Source organism: Opisthocomus hoazin, chromosome 11, assembly GCF_030867145.1.
Source record: "Opisthocomus hoazin isolate bOpiHoa1 chromosome 11, bOpiHoa1.hap1, whole genome shotgun sequence".
In the NCBI taxonomy this organism is placed as follows: Eukaryota; Metazoa; Chordata; class Aves; order Opisthocomiformes; family Opisthocomidae; genus Opisthocomus; species Opisthocomus hoazin.
Window position 1 is genome coordinate 16,806,197 of NC_134424.1, and position 20,910 is coordinate 16,827,106.

Consider the following 20,910-nt stretch of genomic DNA (forward strand, 5'->3'; position numbering starts at 1 on the left):
TCGGCCCGCCGCTCCCTGCGGCTCCGCCCCCCTCCTGGTCCCGCCCCTCGTCCCCGCCCTTTCCGCCGGCCCCGCCCCGCGGCGCCGCGCAGGGCCGGGCAGGGCAGAGCCGCGGGCGCGCGCAGGCAGCCGCCGCCGCCGCCGCCGCCGCCGCCATGGGCTGCACCGTGAGCGCCGAGGACAAGGCGGCCGCCGAGCGCTCCCGCATGATCGACAAGAACCTGCGGGAGGACGGCGAGAAGGCGGCGCGGGAGGTGAAGCTGCTGCTGCTGGGTGAGACCCCCCGGGACGCCCCCCTCCCCGCCACTCCCCCCCCCGCGCCGGCGGAACCGCGCGGCCCCGCCGCCCCCGCCCCGCGCTGCCCCGTCGAGACCCTGGGCGCCAGCCGGCGGGGGGGGGCCTGCCCCGCCCCGGGGATGCCCCGGGAGGGGGATGCTGGGCCCAGCCCAGGCGTCGGGCCCCCCCCCCCAGTGGGGTGTCGGCCCCGCCCCGGGCGCCCGGGATCCCCCCAGCAGTGGGTGATGGTCCCGCCCCAGGCCTCGGGGATCCCCCCCGCAGGAGTGGGGTGTTGACCCCATCCCTGGCCCCAGGGATGCCCCCCAGGAGTGGAGTGCTGGCCCTGCAGCAGGTCTCGGGGATCCCTCCACGGAGTGGGGTTCTGGCCATACCCCACACTTTGGGGATCCCGTCTGGAGTGGTGTGCCCGCCATACCCCCTGCTTTGGGGATGCCCCCAGGGAGGGGGGTGCTGGCACTGCAGCAAGCCTTGGGTGTCCCCCAGGAGCAAGGTGGCAGCCCCACGCGGGGCCAGGGGGCTCCCCCCAGAAGTGGGGTGCCAGCCCCACCCTGCTGAGGTGCCGCCCCCCCCAGCCCCTTCCGTGTCCAGCCTGGGCACACCCCTTGGGGGTGCAAGGGGGGGCATCCCCACCCTCCTGGCTGGGCCCCCCAGTAAAGACCTCACAAGCCTGGGCACCCCATCCTGCCTGCCCGGGACCCCCGGCTGCCCACCCGTGCTGGGGGGCCCCTCTGCGGGCTCCTGTTGCCCAGCCCCAGGCTGGCTGGGGAGGGGGTAACGGGGCCAGCGGGCACCCGCTGCCCTGTGCTGGGGCGCTGGGACGGGCCTGAGCCCCTCCATCCCACCTTCGCACCCCCCTCGCCATGCGGAGGTGGGGGGCTCGGCCAGCTCTGCCCCACGGGTACCCCGTTTTCACACCGATAACGGGCCGCTCGCGCTCTCCAGAGCGCCCGGCGATGCTCCCGTGGGCGTTGGCAGACCTGCCCCGTGCCTGCGGGCAAGGCCGCCGCTTACTTATTTTAATTTATTCTCTTTTTTTTAATAACTCCCAGCTGGGTTTTTTTTATTCCCTTTCCGAAATTCCCAGGGAGGGCCTCGCTCCGGCGGTGACGCGGGAGCACGCGGGGCGGCGGGAGCCGGGGCGGGCCGAGAAATCCCCGGCAGAAAATGTCTTTGGGCTCGTCGCCCGGCGGCGAAGGAAGCCGGCGGCAGCAGGAAGTCACGCCGAAATCCGGCAGCCCTGTATTTGCTCAACCCCTGCCTGCCTTGAGAAATACCGCGCCGACGCCTCGAAACGCTCCTTTAACGGAGCGCCGGGGTTTTTTGGCTTTACGCTCTTTTTGGGCTCGGCGTGAGCCGTGCCGTTGGCGAGACCCCTCTCGCGGGGGGCTGGGTGGGGGTCTGCGCCGTCGCGGGGGGCTCGCCGGTGGTGCGAGCTCGCTGCCCCGCTGGTTTCCGGGGTGGGGAGGGCTCCGCTGGAGCGAAACCCCACGGGGCTGGCAGGCTGTGGGGGAAACACGTGGTCCCCCCTTCGCCGTGAGCTGCTCCCGCGCCGGGCACTGCTCCGCTCGGACCGCTGCCCGGCGTGGGATAACGGTGCCGGGGGCTGGGAGGCTCCGAGGGGGCTGGTGGGCAGCATCGCCCCGGCGTGGCATGTGGGAGCCCGGGCGGGGGCTCGCTGATCGCCGAGGATCATGGTGGGGGCTGCCTGGCCGGCGTCCCTTTCCCCGCGTCCCGCTCCGTGCCGAAGCGGAGGCAGGAGGCCAGCATTTACGAGTGACGTTTCTGATCTCAGCTGGTTTCTAAAGCCAAAAATAGAGCAAAATGGCTCTTTTTAATTTTTTTTTTTTCAAAGTTCATTCTTTCCCCTCGCAGCTGTTCAGGTGTAAATAGCGCCGGAGCCTTGGGTCGCTGCTGCCCGTTTCCGAGCCGCGGCCGGAAAATCCTCCCGAGCCGTCGGGGAGCGGCTGGGGAGGTGGGGCCGGCGTTGCCTCCCCGGGGCGGAAAATTTGGGAGGAAGAACTAGGGAGGAAAATGGTTTCAACCTCCGTGCCAAATCGGAGGTGCCTCTTCCAAGCACCGCTGTGGCTTTTGCCGGCGACTCGTGCCGTCCCGCAGCCATGCCGGGGGGCCGGCCGCGGTGTGAGTGGGCAGCACCGGTCTCGGTGCGCGGTGATGGCAAGCGGGAGCGCGGGACCGTGCTGGGCACCGGGGAGGGCTTGGGGTGACTGGTGAAGCCGCCGTGGCTCGGTGCCGTGCCCCGTGTGTGGCCACGAGCCCGCTTCTGCCATTCCTCGAGAGGGCTGGACCCGTGACAGGGGCAGGCAGGACCCGCTGATGGCACCCAGCACTGCAGGCCTGGCACAGCACCGATCCTGCCCCGGCGCCTGCCGCTGGCCCGGGGTTCTGCTGTGCCGTTTGCCGGCTCTGCCAAATCGGTCGCTGGCGGGATGGTTTGAAGCTCCGGTCTCCGATGGGGAGAAGACCCTAACGAGGCAATCGTCCCCCCTAACGAAGCAATCGTCCCCCCTAACGAAGCATTCCCTCCCTGCCACTGGAAACCAGCAACCTCCCAAGGTGTTGGTGCTGGGAGAGGCCAGGAGCTGCCGCCAGCACCCAAAGGTCCCCAGCCCCGGAGCATCCACGCCGTGCAGCAGTGCTGCTGGTGCCGACGCCGGCTCCTGGGTATCACCAGGGCTCAGACTGCTGGGGTCGCCGGCCGTTGGTGCCAGGCGGCCGTGGAGGTCGGGTGCTGCCCACCCACCTCCCTGTCAGGGTGCTCTGGGGGCTCAGGCTCGGCGGCAGGCAAGCGCTCGCCGCGCTCGGAGCCCCCAGCTCCTTATCTTTGGAGGATTAGGAGCGCAGAAGGGTTTCTCGGCCGCTCAGGAGTCGGCGGTGGTGGTTGGGTCAGGTCCATCCTGGGCGGTTTTCGATGCTGGAGGTGCAAACCCCGTGGCGAGGATGCTCCCCTCACACCCCACCCAGGCTGGGTCGCACCGGGGCAAGGCACGCAGGCAGCCGCCAGCACAGGACCCTGCCTGGGCGAGCCGGTAGCTGGGGCAGGGCTCGGCAGCGTTATGTATTTTTTTTTAGGGCTTGCATAAAAATAGAGGAAGGGAGGGACCAGCTGCGACTTTCGGAGGCTGCGTTGCCCCGGCGCTGCCCTGGGCTTGTGTGCGAGCCACCCGGTTTGCTGCGCTTTGTCCTGTCCTGGGGGTTTGTTTTTGTCCTCCCTCCTGCCCCAGCCTGGGGTGACAGGAGGGGACCAAGTCCCCCCATCGGCGGGGACACCAGTGGGGCCCCGATGGTGTTTCTGGCCATGGACTGGGAGGTGTTGCGGTGCAGGGGGAGCAGGGAAGAGCTCGGTGCTGTTAGATCCGGGGGGACCCCGCATCCAACCCCCTGGAGCTGGCAGCCAGGCTCGGGATGGGACGGGAGGAAGGAGCCTGGCACCCACGCCCTGGGACGGGTCACCCCGGTGTCCCCGCTGGTGACGTCGCAGGTGCAGGCAGCTGCCCTCTGCTCCGAGATGAGTGCTTAGGCTTTGCCCAGGAGAGGCGACAGGCTTATGTGTATATATATACATTTTTTTTTTACATGTGAGTATTAGAAACATTTTTTTATATTTAAAAATATCTTTTTTGTGTGTGTGTGTATATGTATTACTTTTTTGTATATATATATTGCTTTTTTATGTGGTGCAATATATATATATAATTTTTTTAATATATATGTATTAAAAAGCATATATATATACTGCTTTACACACAGATATACAGAAGAAGGTCTCCCATGAGCTAAGCCCACCTAGGGCTGTGGGTGCCGGGGCTGGGATCGCGGTGTGCCCGAGCACTGTGCCGGGGCCAGCCTGGCCTCTCCGCAGCCGCTGGGTTCCTGCTCCAGGCTGGAGTGCGGGTTTCCGGGCCGGAGGCTGGCTGAATCACCGGAGCCGGGGCAGCTGAGTAATCCTCTGCCCCCGCTGGCGGGTAACCCGGGGGGGAGCAGGGTGCCGGCGGCATCCCAGCTGCGCTGGCGGGTGACCCCGACGCCATCAGGGCGGGACGGAGGGGATGCTGGCACCCAGGCGCAGGGGCACGGCACCGCCAGGGACAGCTCTCCGGCACGGGCTGCACTGGGCATTTGGGGGGGGACGCACCGCGAGTATTGTGGCATCGCCGTGCCCGGAGCGGCTGGGGAGGCGTGGTGGGTGACAGTCATCAGGAACCCCCCGTTGTAGGGCTGAGCCCCCACATTGATGCTGGTGACCCCAAATGTGTGCGGGAGGAGGGGGCCGCTTGCTGCCGAGGCGTGGGGGGCTCTTCCCCAGCCGCCCCGGTGCTGGCATGGCTGGTGCGGGGGGCGAGGGACTGCTCCGGCCACCGCGGGGGTGAAACAGCAGCAAAGTTCCGGGATTCCTGGAAAAAAACAGCACAAGGATGGTTTTGTCCAGCCTGCCAACACCGGCAGCCCTTGTGGGCACCGGGGGTGCGTTTGCCGTGCTCCCCCCGGGAAAACATCCCCAGCCCGGCCCCTCCTCCCCCGTGTGCTCCGAACGTCCTTCCCGTTGCCGATTTGTTTCTGTTTTATTTATTTTTGTGGGTTTTTTTCCGGGCTGAGCCATGTCTCCCATCAGCTGCCTTGGACGGGAGGGTCTGTGCCTCCCTGGTGCCCCCCATTTTTTGGGGGTCCTGCCCAGGACACAGCATCCCACCGGGTGCCGATGCGTGGGCTTCTCCTGGGAAGCGGCCAGCCCTGCGTCGCAACGGGATGGCCCCTGGGAAAAACACCCCGTGTCGCTGCGGGGTTTTAAAAAAACGCGATTATTTTTACAGCAATTTTCCATCTATTTTAGGTAGGAAGGAAAATGTCAAGGAGAATCTCTTTTTATTAGTATTTTTTGAGTCTTTACGGTAACTCTGCTTTTAACACACACCTTTGAAAGTCCCGTTTGATGGCGCGGACCCCATGGGTGCTAAGGGGGTGGGCTCCGCAGCCCACCGGACCTGCTGGTGGATTAAATTCCAGCTTCTCCACCGTAATAAGAAATATTTTCCAGCTATGAATCGCTTCCATCCGCGCCTGGACATTTGAAGGCATTAAACAGGATGGTGCCGTGCGGCGAGGTGGAAAATCCTCTCTTGGCAATGAGGGGTGAGGTGGACCCCAAAACTTGTGACCAGCTGCTTAAGTATGTGGAATTAAATATGTGCTGGCCAGAAATATGCAACGTATATTGCATTAAATATATGCTGGCCAGAAGGCAGCTTAAATCGTGGCTGCAAAATACATGTTGGCTAAAGAAATTTCTCGCTGGTGCGTTAACAGGGTATTTTGTAGCCGGGCAGCTACTTGCTTATTTTAAATTTTTGAAGATTATTTTTAACGAAAAAAGGGTGAAAGCAGCCTAAGAGAGCACTTCCCCCCTTATTTTTGAGAGGCACTGCTCGGGGACCGAGCACTGCCAGGTCCCGGCGGGCAGGCAGGGAGCAGGCAGGGCTGGAGAGAGCCCAGCGGCGGGGTCACCCCATGGCGGGGGGGCTCTCCCGGTGCCCCCGATGCCTGGGCTGGCGCCCTGCCCGGGGATTGTTGCTGGGCTGAATGGACGGCGGACGGGGTTTTCCGGGGATTGGAAACCCTTCCCCTCCGCCACGCTCGCTGGGGGGGCCAGGAGGGGTCCCCTCCGCCCCGTCTGGGTGGGAATGGGGGTGCTGGGGCACCCGTTGGGCACGGTGGGAGCTGGGGGGGCACGGCTGGCAGTTACCTGGCCCCTCCGTGAGGCAAAGGCGGTGATTTGAAAGGGAAACGGGAGAGGGGCGGACAGATTGCGGCCGTCCTGGCTTCCTTCTGGGCGCTGGCGGGGCAGCCGGAGGTGTCATTAACCCAGACCTGAATTTCTGCTCCCCGCGGGCTCGCGTGCCGGGCGAGCAGAGGTGCAAGCCTGAAATGGGGGGGCAATGGGACGGCCGCCTTCCGCAGGCTGCGGGGAGGGAGCCCGGAGCCGAGGGGAGATGGCCGGCGTCGGCTGCCAGCGCCTGCCGCCCTGCTGGAGGCAGGTCCCTGCAGGAGGTCCCGGAGGGGTTGTTCCCCCCTGGGCAGGGGCAGTGGCAGGCAGGGGCAGGCAGAGCGGGAGGCTGGGGGACGACTGCCTGGCACCTCGCCCTGGGGATGCTCACGAGCAGGGTCCTCTTGCTGTCTTGCCTCAGTTTCCCTGTCCAGGCACCCATTGGGAAAGGTGCAGTGAATGCAGCCGGTCCTGGCCACCGAGCCTAGCAGCACGGGGCGGCCTTGCCAGAAACCAGAGATATTTAACGGAAAAAATGAAGGGATACGCAGAGTCCTTTCCCTCCCCTGCTCCCAGCTCTGGGCAGGAGTTGCCAGCGCTGACCACGAGGGCCGGCCCAGCGGCGTTGGCCGGGCTGTGCCGGGTGCCGCGTCAGCACCGCGATGTGGTCGGCAGAGCCGGCCGGTGCCGGGTCCCAGTGGCACTGGGGAGCCGCCGCCGAGCCGAACGCTCGCCTCGGGGCTGGGCAAAGCCTCTCCCCCAGCGTGTACAGCACGGAAACCGTGGAGCAGGGTGGTTGTGGCAGTAAATAGGGGGTCTCTGCGGCCCCGGTATGGCCCCAGCCTGGGGGTCTCCGTGCCCTGGCTGGTGGCACCCACATGCGCACGGGCACAAGGCGTTCTCTCCCTGCCACCGTGTCTCAGCTGGCATGGCTGGCTGTTTTTCCTGGTTAATTTTAGCATAATCTCCATTTTTTAAAAAATTTCTTTTATTTTTTTTAAACTCCTCTGTAATCTCTCTTCCCCCTCTGCGGCTGTGCTGGCACAGCCCTGCCGCTGCCTGCTTGGGGCCCCCCATTAGGGCAGCTCCGGGGCTGAGGGCAGCAGCAGGGAGATCCCCCACAAGGGCTGGGAGAGGACACGGCGCCGGGCTCGGCTCGGGGATCCCCTGGGACTGGCACCTGGAGCGGGGACAGCATGGGTCCCTGGCCGAAGGGCGCTCATCCCACTGGGTGTCCTGGGGTGAGGCGAGCCAGGCGCTCATCCATCTTGGTGGCACTCCCTGCCCAGAGAGGGGACAAGGGACATGCGCCATCCCTTGCAGCTTCCCCTTTGAGCTTCCCTTTTTCTGCAGCCGGGGTGACTTTGCTCCTTCCCCACTCCCGGCCCGGGAAGGGAGGGCTGGGCTGGGAGCTGCACGTCCCCTGCTCCGGGATGACATCCCCAAGAGGGACAGGGTGGCGGAGGGGGAGCCTTAGGTGGCCTGGCCGTCCCCTCTGAACCCCTGGCATCCTGCGTTCAGATGCTAAAAAATAAACCCACCCCAAAGGCTGTCGGCTTTCCCTGCTGGCAGCCGCCTCCGCAGCCGGGCTGGGACACGGGACCCGGCAGGCTGGAAAGTGCGGGCTATTTAAAAATCAACCCGGGGGCGGCAGATCCCACCGGGAGCTGCCGAGCTGGCTGGCGGAGGCGGCAGCTTCTTCCCGAGTTCCGGGGGTGCTCAGCTTTGGGTGCCCGGCCCCTGCCCGTACCTGCTGGCACGAACATCTCCGCATCCTGGCCGCTGCCGGCTCCAGCCGTGGGCACGCGGCGAGGCCAGCCTCCATCGTCCCCCGGCGTGGTAGGGATGTGGGATGGGGAAGCTCAGGCTCTGCCTGGAGCTGTGATGGGCAGGGCTTAGCCCCCCTGTTGCAAGGGCTCCCCAAGCTCAGCCGAAGGCGGGGCTGCCAGTCGTCTGGGCTGCAGCGTGCCACGACTGCGGGGCAAACATTAATGCATTGATGCCATTTTCCTGGCCTGGAGCAGGTGACGTTTCTCCCCTCAGGAGCTATGGCAAGATACCCCCCTGGCTTGCCTTTTCCTCCAACTTTCTTGGCCCTGACATTCCCGGTGCCGTCCAAGCATCTACTCTGGCTGACGCTGGGAGCTCTTCCGCAGTGGCTGGGGTGCCTGCTGCCCTGCCTCCCTAGGCTGCGGGGGTCCCAGAAGGCGGGGGGTCCTCGGCTTTGGGCAGCACCTCACTGCTAGTCGCCCCTTCTCGTTTCTCCACAGGTGCTGGCGAGTCTGGGAAGAGCACCATCGTCAAACAGATGAAGTGAGTGGTCCCCGCACTGTCGCTGTGGCTGACACCACGCAGACCTCGGCCACGGGTTCCAAAACCGGTGGCAGCTGGGGAAAGCTCCCCACCGGTGTTGGTGGGGAGCAGCACCCCGGGTACCCAGGAAAGGGCTGATCTTGCCTGTGTCTCTCCCCTGCCCCAGGATCATCCATGAGGATGGCTACTCAGAGGAGGAATGCCGGCAGTACAAAGCTGTGGTCTACAGCAACACCATCCAGTCCATCATGGCCATCATCAAGGCAATGGGGAACCTCCAGATTGACTTTGGAGACTCCTCCAGAGCGGTGGGTGCCCTCCTGCTCCCTCCATACCTGACAGGGGTGGGGGTCTTTTGGGGGCAAAAGCAGATGGGCCCTGGATGGGTGCAGGGGAGGGGGTCCCGCTGCTTCTCTTGGGTCTTGTCCCTGTCCACCACTGGTGCTCCTGCCCTGCTGCCTGGGTGGGACACGGTGGGCTCCGGTCAGGTCCTTTGAATCATGGAATCGTTAAGGTTGGAAAAGACCTCAAAGATCATCAAGTCCAACCGTCAACCTAACACCACCATGTCTGTAAGTGCCATATCCACATGTTTTTTGAACACTTCCAGGGATGGTGACTCCACCACTTCCCTGGGCAGCCTGTGCCAATGCCTTTGGGGCAGAGCGAGCTTTGATAATCCAGTGCCGATGCTCAAGCCGTGTTTTTTCCCTGCAGGACGATGCTCGGCAGCTGTTTGCGCTCTCCTGCACTGCCGAGGAGCAGGGCATCATGCCGGAGGACCTGGCCAACGTGATCCGAAGGCTGTGGGCTGACAACGGGGTCCAGGCTTGTTTTAACCGCTCCCGAGAGTACCAGCTGAATGACTCCGCTGCCTAGTGAGTACCCCCGCTCCTCTCCCGCAGCTCGGCCGGATCTGAGCCCTGCAGGCCGCGTTAGTCCTCCTGGGCTCTGCTCTTCTCCATCGCCAGGCTTGGGGCCTGGAGCTGCCGCTTCCCACCCGGCGCGGGGGCTGAGCCGGAGCAGAACTGGGAAGGTGGATGTTTCGAAAGCTGTTTCCTCCTCTGGCCGGGTGCTGCGTCCCCCGGGCGGGGGGCACCGGGCCATCTCCCTCCCGTCCCTGCTCTGTGCCCACTGCCCTTCCCCGGGGGGGATGCTCTCCCTTGGGCCCCCTGAGATGGCTCCCACCACGTGAGCACAGCCGGGGGTCCTGCCCGTCCTCATGGCCCTTCGTGGGGGCTACGAAGGCAAGAAAAAGCCCCAAAGAAAGCACTGGGGACCCTTATGTCTGAACAGGAGGAACAGGACGCACAAGAGGCTTTTCTTTTACTTTTTAGCTGAGTTTATGTGGAAAGACCTGGCATTACACGAGCGTATTAGCCAGCAAACTAGTGTTTAGGTAGATAAATTGCCTGCATCTGGTTGGGTTTATCCCCGAAGAGATTTAATAAATAAGTTAATCTGCCTAAAGTATGATTGCTGGAGAGGGAGAGCGGCCAAGGCTGCGCTCAGCTCGCACAGTGCCCTCCTGCCTAGACCCGTTGCGGTAAAGCAGTGCCCGGGGGAGCTCATAGTGTGCTGGCAAACCCCCGCCAAGGCTGGCCACGCCGGGGACTGAGCACCTCTAGGGCTCGCCGCCATCCCGGGGGCTGCTCGGTCCTCCTGCGTGCCAGCCCAGCCGTCTCCTCCCGCTTGGCCCTGGCGAGTCCCTCTTTGGCGCTGAGGTCACTGGGGGGAAGAGGTTGCAGGAAAGCTCCCGGCAAGCACCAACCCCGGAGAAGCTCCTCCGTCGCCCGCAGTTTTCACTTCCTCCTGCCCGGCAGCCGCCCTCCCGCCCTCCCCAGCCCCGGTGCCGCTCAGCCCCGTCGCTCCCCAGCCAGCGCAGAGCCGCGGGTGCTGGTTCGGAGGCGCGGGTGACCTGGCAGATGCCTGGCAGCTGGCGTGCGTGGTTTGAGCAAATACATCTGCAAAGGTTCTGCAGATCGAGTATCGCCGCAAGCGCATTTATGGAGCATTTGGCACAATGCAGGCGTTGTAAATTAGGAGCCCCCTCGAGCTGTTGCTCCAGCCTTTCTCCAGCCCCGCGGCGGTGCCAGTGCGGCAGCCAGTGCCCTGTCCATCCCTGCAGGGATGGTGCTGTGCCTGCGGCGCTGCCGGCACGGGGCACCCTGGGGATGAGCAGCCCCGTGCCGTGCCCGGCACGCAACCCCCACCCTCTGCAGCAGCCCCCAGCCTCCTCCTCTGCAGCCCCTTGGGGTGCCGGGGCGGGTGCTCACCAGCACCCCGGGGCTGGGCGCAAGGTCCGAGTGCCGTCGGTGCCGCGCACGGCCCTGCTGCAGTGTTTCCTGTTTTTTTGTCAGCCGGAGGCTGCGTGTGTTTCCGGCTGTTTTCGAGCTGCTCCGTGGCAGCGGCGTGCTGGCCCCCCCGCCCTCGCGCCTGGCGCAGGGTCCCGGGGCGCCCGCGGCCCCGGCTTTGCCCCGGCACGCCGGAGGGCTTCCCGGGAGCTGGTGAGCAGTCATGCTGCCATCGGAGCCGGGGATCCCCACGGCCTCGCGAGCTGTAATCTGGCTTTCACCAGATTACGGAGCTGCAAAGGCCTTAATTAGCGCAAGCCTAATTTGCTTAAAGGAGCCCGTTTATAATAACCCAATTAAAGCAACGTGAGCTGGAGAAATCGAAACCCGCCTTGATCCCCCCCAGCATCCCTCACCCTGTCCCGGCGGCTGCTTGGGGCCTGAGCCTCCACCGCTGCCGGCAGCCGGGATCTGGCAGGGCCGGGCAGCACGGTGCTGCCCTGGGGGGCTCGGGGTGGGCAGCAGCCCCCCGGCCACGCTGCTCCCCGTCCCTCCGGCCTCCCGCATCCCGCTTCCTCCCAGGACGCCGGCCCTTTGTGTTTTTTGACTATAAATGGCACGGCGCCATCGATTGTTTCCGCCGGCGCTGCGGCCGGTTGCCATAGCAGTGAATACTTTCCTCTTGCCGTTTCCCCCTGTGCAAACGGCTGGGGGAATGGGGGGAGCCCCCCAGCCCCGGCTGCCTCCCCTGCCAGGCCCCCGGTGCGGGCACGCTGCCCCCCAATCCCTCGTCCCTGTGTGTCCCCTTGGCCCCCCGGCGGCTGGCCGTCCCGTCCTGCGGGGTGACCCCGGGGTGCGGGTGGGGTCTGCTGTGCTGCCCAGCTCGGTGCTGCCCACCCCAACCGGATGGTGCCGGGCTGTGGGCAGGGGACCCTGGGGCGGCGTGGGGATGCCCCGTGGGATTCGGGTGGGTCGTGCCCCGCGGTCCAGCTTCCCCAGCGCCTCTCTGCTCCCTCCCCAGCTACCTGAACGACCTGGAGAGGATAGCCCGTGCCGACTACATCCCCACCCAGCAGGACGTGCTGCGCACCAGGGTGAAGACCACCGGCATCGTAGAGACCCACTTCACCTTCAAGGACCTGCACTTCAAGTATGTCCGACCCTTTCCCTTTTGTCTTTTCCAAGGCAAAAAATAACCCCCAACCCTTCCTTCCCATCTTGGGCTGGATCCTGCTTGCACGCTGCACGCACCGAGCCCCCCTCCCCGGCTTTGCTCATGGCGGGAGCTGCTGCCTCGGAGAGAGCGGAAACCGCCGAAATAGCTGGAGCAGCCTCAAAAACGCCTCGCAGGGCTCGGCCCGGGGGCGGATCCAGCCTCTGGCGAGGAGGGCAAGGGGGAAGGCGTCTCCGGGTGCCGTGACGCCGTTTCCGCCACGGGAAGGGCGCAGGGCGGGAGCCGGGGGTCTCGGGCTCGGGAACCCGCACTGGTCCCCGCCGGCAGCCCACGGTTGTTCTCCACCGAAAACCCACGGGAAATAGTCAGGGCTGCGGTTTCCAAGGCAGAAGGCTGGCATCGCGCGCATCCCGGGGGATTTCGTCACTTGGCAACGGAGCTGCCGGCAGAAAGATCTGCTGGGGTCCTCCCCGCGTGCGGGGGCTCGCGGGGACCCCTGTGCCAGCCCGGGGGTGGCGGTGCCTCATCGCGTGTCGCCAGGGCTGTGGTTCGGAGGCAGAGAGGGTGGTCCGGGGGGAGCACCGTGCTGACATCCCCTGGGGAAGGCGGCCTGAGCCTGCCCAGATCACGGCGAGGATTTGCTCCGGCTGGGAAATGAGCCCGGACACCCCCCTGTCCCTGGGATGTGGGTGCTGGGGCAGATCCGTGGCACCAGCAAAATCCATGGGGCAGAGGCACCGTGCTCTGCCCACCCCAGTGCCGCTCCTGCTCCGGGCAGCCGGGGAAACCGAGGCAGGGAGCAGGATGAGGGCGGTGGGGCCGGGACCTGCCGCCCGTCGCCATGCCGCATCCCTGCCCAGGATGTTCGACGTGGGTGGCCAGCGCTCCGAGCGGAAGAAGTGGATCCACTGCTTCGAGGGGGTGACGGCCATCATCTTCTGCGTGGCCCTGAGCGCCTACGACCTGGTGCTGGCTGAAGACGAGGAGATGGTGAGTCGGGGGGCATGGACCTGGCACCACGAGTTGTCTCCTCTTTGGGGGGGCCCAGGGGTGCACCCCCTCTGCTGGTGGCCACCAGTGCCCTGGCCAGCATGGCCCAAGCCTTGCAGGGCCCTTGGCATCCCCTGCCCAGGCAGGCAGGAGCAGCGGGGATGGCAGCAGTGGGGCGGGCACTGCCTGGGGGTCCATGCCCGGCTCAGGCCGCCATCTTCCCCGCCAGAACCGGATGCACGAGAGCATGAAGCTGTTCGACAGCATCTGCAACAACAAGTGGTTCACGGACACGTCCATCATCCTCTTCCTCAACAAGAAGGACCTCTTCGAGGAGAAGATCGTGCACAGCCCCCTGACCATCTGCTTCCCCGAGTACACAGGTACCGCCGGGCTCTCGGTGCCCCCCTGCCAGGAGCAGCGGGCAGAGCCTTTCCGGGTGGTGTAGCAGGAGATGCTGGGGTTGGAGGTGGTGGCTTTGCTGCGCCTGGGGAGCCATGTGTTGGGGCAGCAAGTGGGGTGTGGTGGTGTTTGCCCCAGGAATGGGGGAAGGTGGGGGGGGGGGACACACAACAAGGGGCAGCAGCCCTGCGGGGTTTAGCTGAGGCTCGTCGTGCCTGTGGAGCATCCATTGGGCGTCGGGGCATCGTGGGGAGCCAAGCCAAGCCCAGACCCCTTTGGTGCCGGTGACAGGGGGGTGCCGGCATCCCCGGGCAGCCACGAGGCAGCCCAGCATCTCCTCCTCCCAGGGTCCAACACGTACGACGAGGCAGCTGGCTACATCCAGAGCAAGTTTGAGGACCTGAACAAGCGGAAGGACACCAAGGAGATCTACACCCACTTCACCTGCGCCACCGACACCAAGAACGTGCAGTTTGTCTTCGACGCCGTCACCGACGTCATCATCAAAAACAACCTGAAGGACTGCGGGCTCTTCTGAGGGCCAGCGCTGCCCAGGTGGGTGGTGGTCCCGGTGGTGCCCCCCCCCGAATGGGATGCTCATGGAGCGCCTTCCGGGGACGGGACGGGTGCTGCCGGCTGTCCCTGCTGTGGCAGAGGCTGGCGGGGGCTGCCTGTGCCCCCCTGTCCCCAGAGCCCACCCGCTCACCACCCGCTCTCTCCTAGGACCCGCGGCCGCGCCGGCGAAGGAAGAACCGTGCCGCCCCCCGACTCCTGCTTCTCCTCGGTTTCATCCCTCTGCCCCCACCCCCTAAAGAGACTTTTTGGGTGCCGGTGTGGTGGCAGGGCTCGTGTCCCCCCCGCCATCCTCCTCCTCACCGGCGTCACCGTTTCTGCCTTCCTGGGGAAGATGAGGTTTTAATCTGGGTTTTTAAGTCCTGAACCACTCCACCCCCCCGTTCGTTCGCTCCCGAGCCCTGGCACTCTCACTGTTTACATGGCAAGTGTTGCTGGCACGGGGGGGGGACACGGGGGTCCCCTCGGGGATGCCCACCCGGCCGAAAACACAACAGACAACATTCCTTTTCGTAAACCAGAAAAAGAAGAAAAGAAAAAAAAAAGAAATTCAAAACCGCGCAAAAAAAACCACACCACACCGGCTGGGTCGAGGTTGCTTTTTAGAGAAACCTTTTTACCAAACTATTTAAAAGCGTCAAGTGCTACGTGGTGGCGGTGTCCTCCGTGGCCAGCCCACCCCCCAACCGTGTGCCTTGGGGGGGGGGTCCGCAGCCCACCCCGCCTCGCTGCCCCCCGCCCGGCCGCTCGGAGGGACGGGCAGCGGCTGGGCAGGAGGGCGGGCAGGGGGTGCTGCCCGCTGCCTGTGTGTGTCCCCCCCGCCCCCTCTCTTTCTAAGCCTAGTTTTGTAGGGCTAGCTGTTGCGTTGGGCGAGGAGAGCCCGCTGTACAGAGCGGCCCCCGCTGTCCCCCCCCAGCCCGGGGGGGCCCCCTCAGCCGGTGCCCGCGGCCTCGCTTTTCCCACAGGATGTTTTACCGAATTGTTCACATGGTTTGAAATAATAAAATGTAGAAAGGAAAAAAAAAAAAGAGGAAAAAAATATACATACTGATGTGTCTGTCCCCCCCCCGCCCATGACCTCTGCGTGGGTGTCGGTGCTTCACCTCTAGGAGGGCTGGGGGGGTCGCTGGGGGGGGGCGAGGGGCGCGGAGTGGGCTGGCATCGCCCCAGGGGCTCGGCAGCATCCCCCGGGCGCGGGCTGAGGGCGGCAGTGGGAGCCCTGGGGGGGAGCTGGGACGTTGTGAGGGGCTGACCCCCCCCGGTGCTGCTGGCTCAGCTGCTGGGGGGGCCATGAGCACCCCTTGGCCCTGCAGTGAGGGGGTGGTGGCACCTGAGGGTACCTGGCACCCCGATGGGCCCCAGTGCCACGCAGTCCTTGGGGACACCCAGTGCCCAGGGACACCCTGTGGCCCCGAGGGAGATCTAGCACCCCTTGCACTCAGGGACCCCCAGGGACCCCCAGCATCAAGGGGCACCCAGAGACCCCCAGCCTCACCAGTGCCAAGGGTCATCTGGGGATGCCCAGCACCCCTCAGCTACAAAGGGTTCCTGGAGACCCCCCAGCACCCCCCAGCTCCAAGGGGTACCCAGGGACCCCTGGCACCCAAGGGACCTCCCCACACCCCCCAGCTCCAAGGGGTACCCAGGGACCCCCAGCACCCAAGGGACCCCCCACACCACCCATCTCCAAGGGGTACCCAAGGACCCTCAGTGCCCAAAGGACCTCCCCACACCCCCCAGCTCCAAAGGGTACCCACGGACCCCCAACACCCAAGGGCATCCAGCACCCAGAGTCACCCAGTGCCCCCCAGCACCTGGAGGCCCCAGGGACCCCCAGCACCCAGAGGCATCGTGTGTCCCGCAGCACTGGCTGGCAGGAGGGCTGGCAGGGATGGGCAGTGGGGCTGTGACCCCCACCCAGGTGTTGGGGACTGAGCGGGTCAAATCCCGGGGGTTCGGGGCAAGTAGAGATGGTTGTGGAGGTGGGGTGGGGGCAGTGGTGGGGCTGGGCTCCGGGGGAGGGGGAGGCCCGGACTGCGGAGGGGGTGCTGGGGCTGGGGCTCAGAAGAGCCCACAGTCCTTGAGGTTCTCCTTGATGATGATGTCGGTGACGGCGTCGAAGACGAACTTGACGTTCTCGGTATCAGTGGCGCAGGTCATGTGGGAGTAGATCTCCTTCACATCCCGCCGCATGTTCAGCTCCAGGAACTGCAGCTTGATGTAGTTGCCCGCGTCATCGTAGGTGTTGGGACCTGGTGGCACGGCAGTGAGTGGGGTCCTCTCCTGGGACGGATCCCCGCCCCCCCATGGGTCTTGGCCCAGCGTTGCCCAGCATCACCCAGCACTCCCTGGCGTGGGCAGACCTTGCTTGGTCGATGAGCAAAGCTTGAGCAGCATCGCTTGCATGGGTTGCTGAGGACACCTGGTGGGTGGCTGCTGCAGGGTGCTGGCACCCAACCCTTCGCGGCCACCCCACCACCACCCGCCTGCACCCGGTGGGAGAGCTGCCGCCGCCCTCACCGTCATAGTCGGGGAAGCAGATGCTGAGATGGGCCTTCTTGATCTTCTCCAGGAAGACGTCCTTCTTGTTGAGGAAGAGGACGATGGACGTGGTGGCGAAGTAGCGGTGGTTGCAGATGCTGTTGAAGAGGTGCAGGCTCTCGTGCATGCGGTTCTGCGGAGGGACACAGCCCCGTCAGCCCCACGGTGACGCCCCCGTCATGATGGGGAGGAAGCCAGGGGGAGGTTGTGTGCCCTGGGAGCCTTCCTCACCACTTCGTCGTCCTCCACCAGGACCATGTCATAGGCGCTGAGGGCTGCGATGAAGATGATGCAGGTCACCCCCTCGAAGCAGTGGATCCACTTCTTCCTCTCAGAGCGCTGGCCGCCCACGTCGAACATCCTGGGCAGGACAAGGTGGGGGGGGGTCAGCACCCCCACCCCCTGCCCAACCCCTGGCACCAGCCCTCGCCGGGGTGACGGCCCCCACCTGAAGTTGAGGTCTTTGAAGGAGAACTGGGTCTCAATGATGCCGGTGGTCTTGACACGGGAGCGCAGCACGTCCTGCTCCGTGGGGACGTAGCCGGGAGTCACCAGGCGCTCCAGGTCTGACAGGTAGCTGGCCGGGCACACGATGGGCATGAGACAGGGGTCAGCACCCCCAGACCCCCACCCCCTTTCTGACCCCCCCATCCCCATCCCACGTACTATCCAGCCGAATCATTGAGCTGGTACTCAGAGGCGCGGTCGAAGCAGGCTTGGATGCCCGTGTCCTTCCACAGCCGCCCGATGATGTCTGACATCTCCTTGGGCATGGTGCCCTCCTCGATGGTGTCCGAGAGGTGCAGCAGCTTGCGGGCATCATCCTACGAGGGAGAGGGGTTCAGCGGGGCTGGGGACTAGTGGGGCAGGGCTAGTGGGACCCCCCTGCCCAGCATGGGGTGCTCCTCACCTGGCGAGCCGAGTCCCCATACTGGATGCTGAGCGTGGTCATGGCCCGCACGATGGCCAGCATGGACTGGAGCGTGTTGCTGTAGATGATGGCGATGAACTCCAGGCATTCCTCCAGCGAGTAACCATCCTGGTGGATAATCCTGGCCGGGGAGTGGGGCACGGGGCTGAGCTGGGCACCCTGGGGTAGGGGGCACCCACATGGGAAGCATGGGGCTGGGCTGGGCACTATGGGGTGGTGGCACCCATGGATGTAGCGTGGGGCTGAGATGTGCTGTGAGGACACCCATGACTGCGGTGTTGGGCCTAGCAGGGTGTTGTGGGGTGGTGGCACCCATGGGTGCAGCCCGGGGCTGAGCTGGGTGCCGTGGGGCTGAGCCAGGCGCTGAGGGGTGGGTGTACACCATGGCTGTGGCATAGGCGCAGTGGGACAGGGACAGCCCGTGGGTGCAGCGTGGGGCACGGCCGGGCAGCACCCCTTGGCACTCACTTCATCTGCTTGACGATGGTGCTCTTCCCCGACTCCCCTGCTCCTGCGGGGACAAAGCACAGGTCACAGCGGTGCCCACGCCACAAGCGTCTCCGCCTGCGCTCCGTGCTGGGCTCCCCAGCACCTGGCACGGCGAGGGGGCACTGGTGGCCATGCCAGGTCCGCGGCGCAGGGCAGGGGGATTACAGCCGGGTGCCAGCGGGCATTAAGGCTGGGCTGAGCCGCTGCGGTTAATGGGATCTGCGGTGGCTCAGCCAGGGACACGCTTGGGGACCCGGGGGAGGGGTAGGGGACACGGTAGCATCGCAACCCACCGCCTTCTGCCCCAAGCCTGTGGCAGCACAGGAGGACATGGGAGGACAGCAATGTCACCCATGGTCCCACCATGTCCAGAGCATCCCAGTCCCTGGGCACCACTGGGGCAGCTGGGAGGGACTGGGACAGACCTGCAGTGCTGGGGGGACCACAGGGACAGACCCCAGGGCTGGGCAGAGGGTGGTGGCATGGGCTGCACGAGGGTACGTGAGGGTGTCTGGGAGAATGGGGTGGCAGGGGGCTGCTGGGAGGTGGGGTGCTCATAGGTGGTGTTGGTGAAAGCTCTTGGGGTAGGTTGGTTGGGGCTGGAGGGGCCTTGGAGTGGGGGAGATGTTGGGTTTGGAGGATACCTGGAAGCTGGGGTATCTTAGGGTGGGCTGTTGAGATGGGTTGTGGGGATTGGGGTTCCTGGCAGGGGGGGGGGGTGGGGGGGGTGGGGGTGGCTGTTGAGAAAGCTGTTGAGATGAGCTGGCTTAGGGGAGCCTGGGAATAGGCTGGTTGGGTTTAGGGGTGCTGGGGGGGTCAGAGAAATGAGGGGGGGGGCTGTTGTCTTGGGATCGTTGGGTTTAGGGATGCTGAGAGGGTGAAGGAAATGTTGAGGGGCTGTTAGGGCGAGCTGGTTAGGTTTAGGGGTGCTTAGGAGCAGGGGGCTGTTGGGTGACTGTTGGACTAGGCTGGTTGGGTTTGAGGGAGTCAGGGAAACATTGGGTGGGCTATTGGGGTGGGTTGGTTGGTTTTAGGGGTGCATCAGAGCTGGAGGCTGTTTGGGGCACTCTTGGGGTGGACTGGTTGGGTTTAGGGGTGCTGGAGGCATCAGGAAAATATTGAGTGGGCTGTTGAGGTGTAAGAGTTGAGTTTAGGGATGCCTGGGAATGGGGGTGCTGTTGGGGTGGGCTGGTTGGTTTTAGGGGTGGTGGGGGAGTCAGGGAAACATTATTGGGCAGTTAGGGTAGGCTGTTTGGGCTTGGGGGTGCGTCTGGGGGCCGGGGCCAATTGAGTGGGCTGGTTGGGTTTAGGAGGGGCTATCGGGGTGGGCTGGTTGGGTTGAAGGGGGCTGAGAGGTGTCACAGGAATATCAGGTGGGCTGTTGGGGTGAGCAGCACAAAGGATGGGTATCTCCCCCAGGGTGTGGTGCCCCCCCCATACCTAGCAGCAGCAGCTTGACAGTCCTGGCATCCTTCTCGGCGTCCTCCTTGAGCTTCTTCTCCAGCTCACGGGAGTGCTTCTCCTCGGCGCTGGCCCCGGCGCCCATCCTCTGCTCCGCGGCCCTGCGGCTCACCCGCTCCTTGGAGGTCAGCACCAGGATGGGCAACGAGCTCCAGCCCCCCGCCGCCTCCAGCGCTCACCTCCCTGCGCCCGCCGCGCCCGCCGCCGACTGCCCCGCTGCCGCCACCGCCGCCACCACCGCCCACCCAATGTGGGCCAAGGACGGGGCCAAGGTCCCGGGGGGCCGCCCGGCAGGGTGCTGCGCTCAGCACCCATGGCTTAAGCCGGGCCACCCCCCCGATAAACCCCCTTAAATCTGCAGCGGGCTGAGCTCAGCAATCCCACGGCTCCCAGCGTCAGCGCTTCTGCCGGGGGGGCCCAAGGCCGGCCAGCCCCCCCGCTGTGACCCGGCCGCTCCCAGGGGTGTGGGACCCCCACCCAGCTCCGGCTCTGCTGCGGACCTCGGCGGGGTGGTGGAGCTGGGGAGCTCTGCTGGCATCTGGCAGTTTCAGGGGGCAGTGGGTTGAAATGTCCCCGTTGTCTCCAGTTCGTGCTAGGCATTCCCGCCAGCTCCGGACCTGTGCCCACAGCCCCCTCCCAGTGTCCCCAGGGGTACACCCCCCCCCCCCCCCCCCCCCCCCGTGCTCAAATGCCAGTCCCAGTCACCCCACCCTGTCCCCCCAGGGTCCCTCCCAGGACCAATGTCCCCGGGTCCACCCCTTAGTGCCCCCAGCCACCCACCAGCACATGCCCAGTATCCCCAGGCCACCCCATTATCACCCTCCAGAGTGTCCCCAGGACCCCCCCCCCCAGCAAGACGTGCACTATGTCCTCAGGGATGCCCAGGCACCCTCCCCAGGGTCTCCAAGCCCCTGCCCAGTATCCCAAGGAGAAATCCCAGTATGCCACTGATACCCCAAAGCAATCTCAGTCACCCCACAGTGTCCTCAGGCCAACCCCCCCCAGACCCCTTCCCAGCATCCAGGAGCACCCCAGTGCCACCCCCGTGCTCTCACACCAGCCACAGTGACCCCTCTAATGTCCTCAGGCCTCTCCCCAGTGTCCTTACCCCACCAGTTCCCCCCTCCCGTATTCCCAGCAACCCCATTGCCACCTTGGCCACCCCCGTAACACTTCGTGTCCCCAGGGATGCCCCAGTAACCCTTCTGTGTCCCCACGCCCCCCGTGTCCCCAGGCCCTGCCAGGACTCCCCCAGGCGTCCCCAGTAGAGCCCAGTGTCCCCGTGTCCTGACCCCCCCCCCCGCGCTGTCCCCAGTGCCGCCCCCCCACCGCTGGGCTCCTGCAGCGCCGGGCTCGGCCGCCAGGGGGCGAACGGACCCAGCTCAGCCACGAGCTCCCAGCACAACCCAGTACTGATCCCAGTGTGCCCAGTACGGCTCAGGAATGCCCCAAGTACTGCCCCAGATATAGCCCAGGACCTCCCAGCACTGACCCCAGTGCCTCCTGGGGCTTCCCAGAGGAGCCCAGTACCACCTCCGTTGCCCCAGTACCGACCAGAGTGCCCCCCGACTACCATCTCTAGTGCACCCTGTAGAGCCCATTACCATTCCCCCACCCCATGCTCCCAGTATCACCACGTACCGGGTCCCAGCACCAGATTCTAACG

The 20,910-nt window shown here is 65.2% G+C and overlaps 2 protein-coding genes across 2 annotated transcripts; one reads left to right on the forward strand and one right to left on the reverse strand.

The window, feature by feature from the left end:
• Nucleotides 1-104: 104 nt before the first annotated feature.
• Nucleotides 105-14,851, forward strand: GNAI2 (G protein subunit alpha i2). Its single transcript, XM_075432498.1, has 9 exons — nucleotides 105-273; nucleotides 8,347-8,389; nucleotides 8,556-8,697; nucleotides 9,107-9,267; nucleotides 11,705-11,833; nucleotides 12,718-12,847; nucleotides 13,077-13,230; nucleotides 13,597-13,804; nucleotides 13,973-14,851. The coding sequence occupies exons 1-8, from the start codon at nucleotides 156-158 to the stop codon at nucleotides 13,785-13,787; spliced, it is 1,068 nt and encodes a 355-aa protein (XP_075288613.1). The 5' UTR covers nucleotides 105-155; the 3' UTR covers nucleotides 13,788-13,804; nucleotides 13,973-14,851.
• Nucleotides 14,852-15,883: 1,032 nt separating this feature from the next.
• GNAT1 (G protein subunit alpha transducin 1) lies at nucleotides 15,884-19,329 on the reverse strand. The gene is made up of 8 exons (XM_075432462.1): nucleotides 19,224-19,329; nucleotides 17,763-17,805; nucleotides 17,274-17,415; nucleotides 17,030-17,187; nucleotides 16,812-16,940; nucleotides 16,595-16,724; nucleotides 16,343-16,496; nucleotides 15,884-16,074 (listed from the first exon to the last, which is right to left on the reverse strand). The coding sequence occupies exons 1-8, from the start codon at nucleotides 19,327-19,329 to the stop codon at nucleotides 15,884-15,886; spliced, it is 1,053 nt and encodes a 350-aa protein (XP_075288577.1).
• Nucleotides 19,330-20,910: the final 1,581 nt, after the last annotated feature.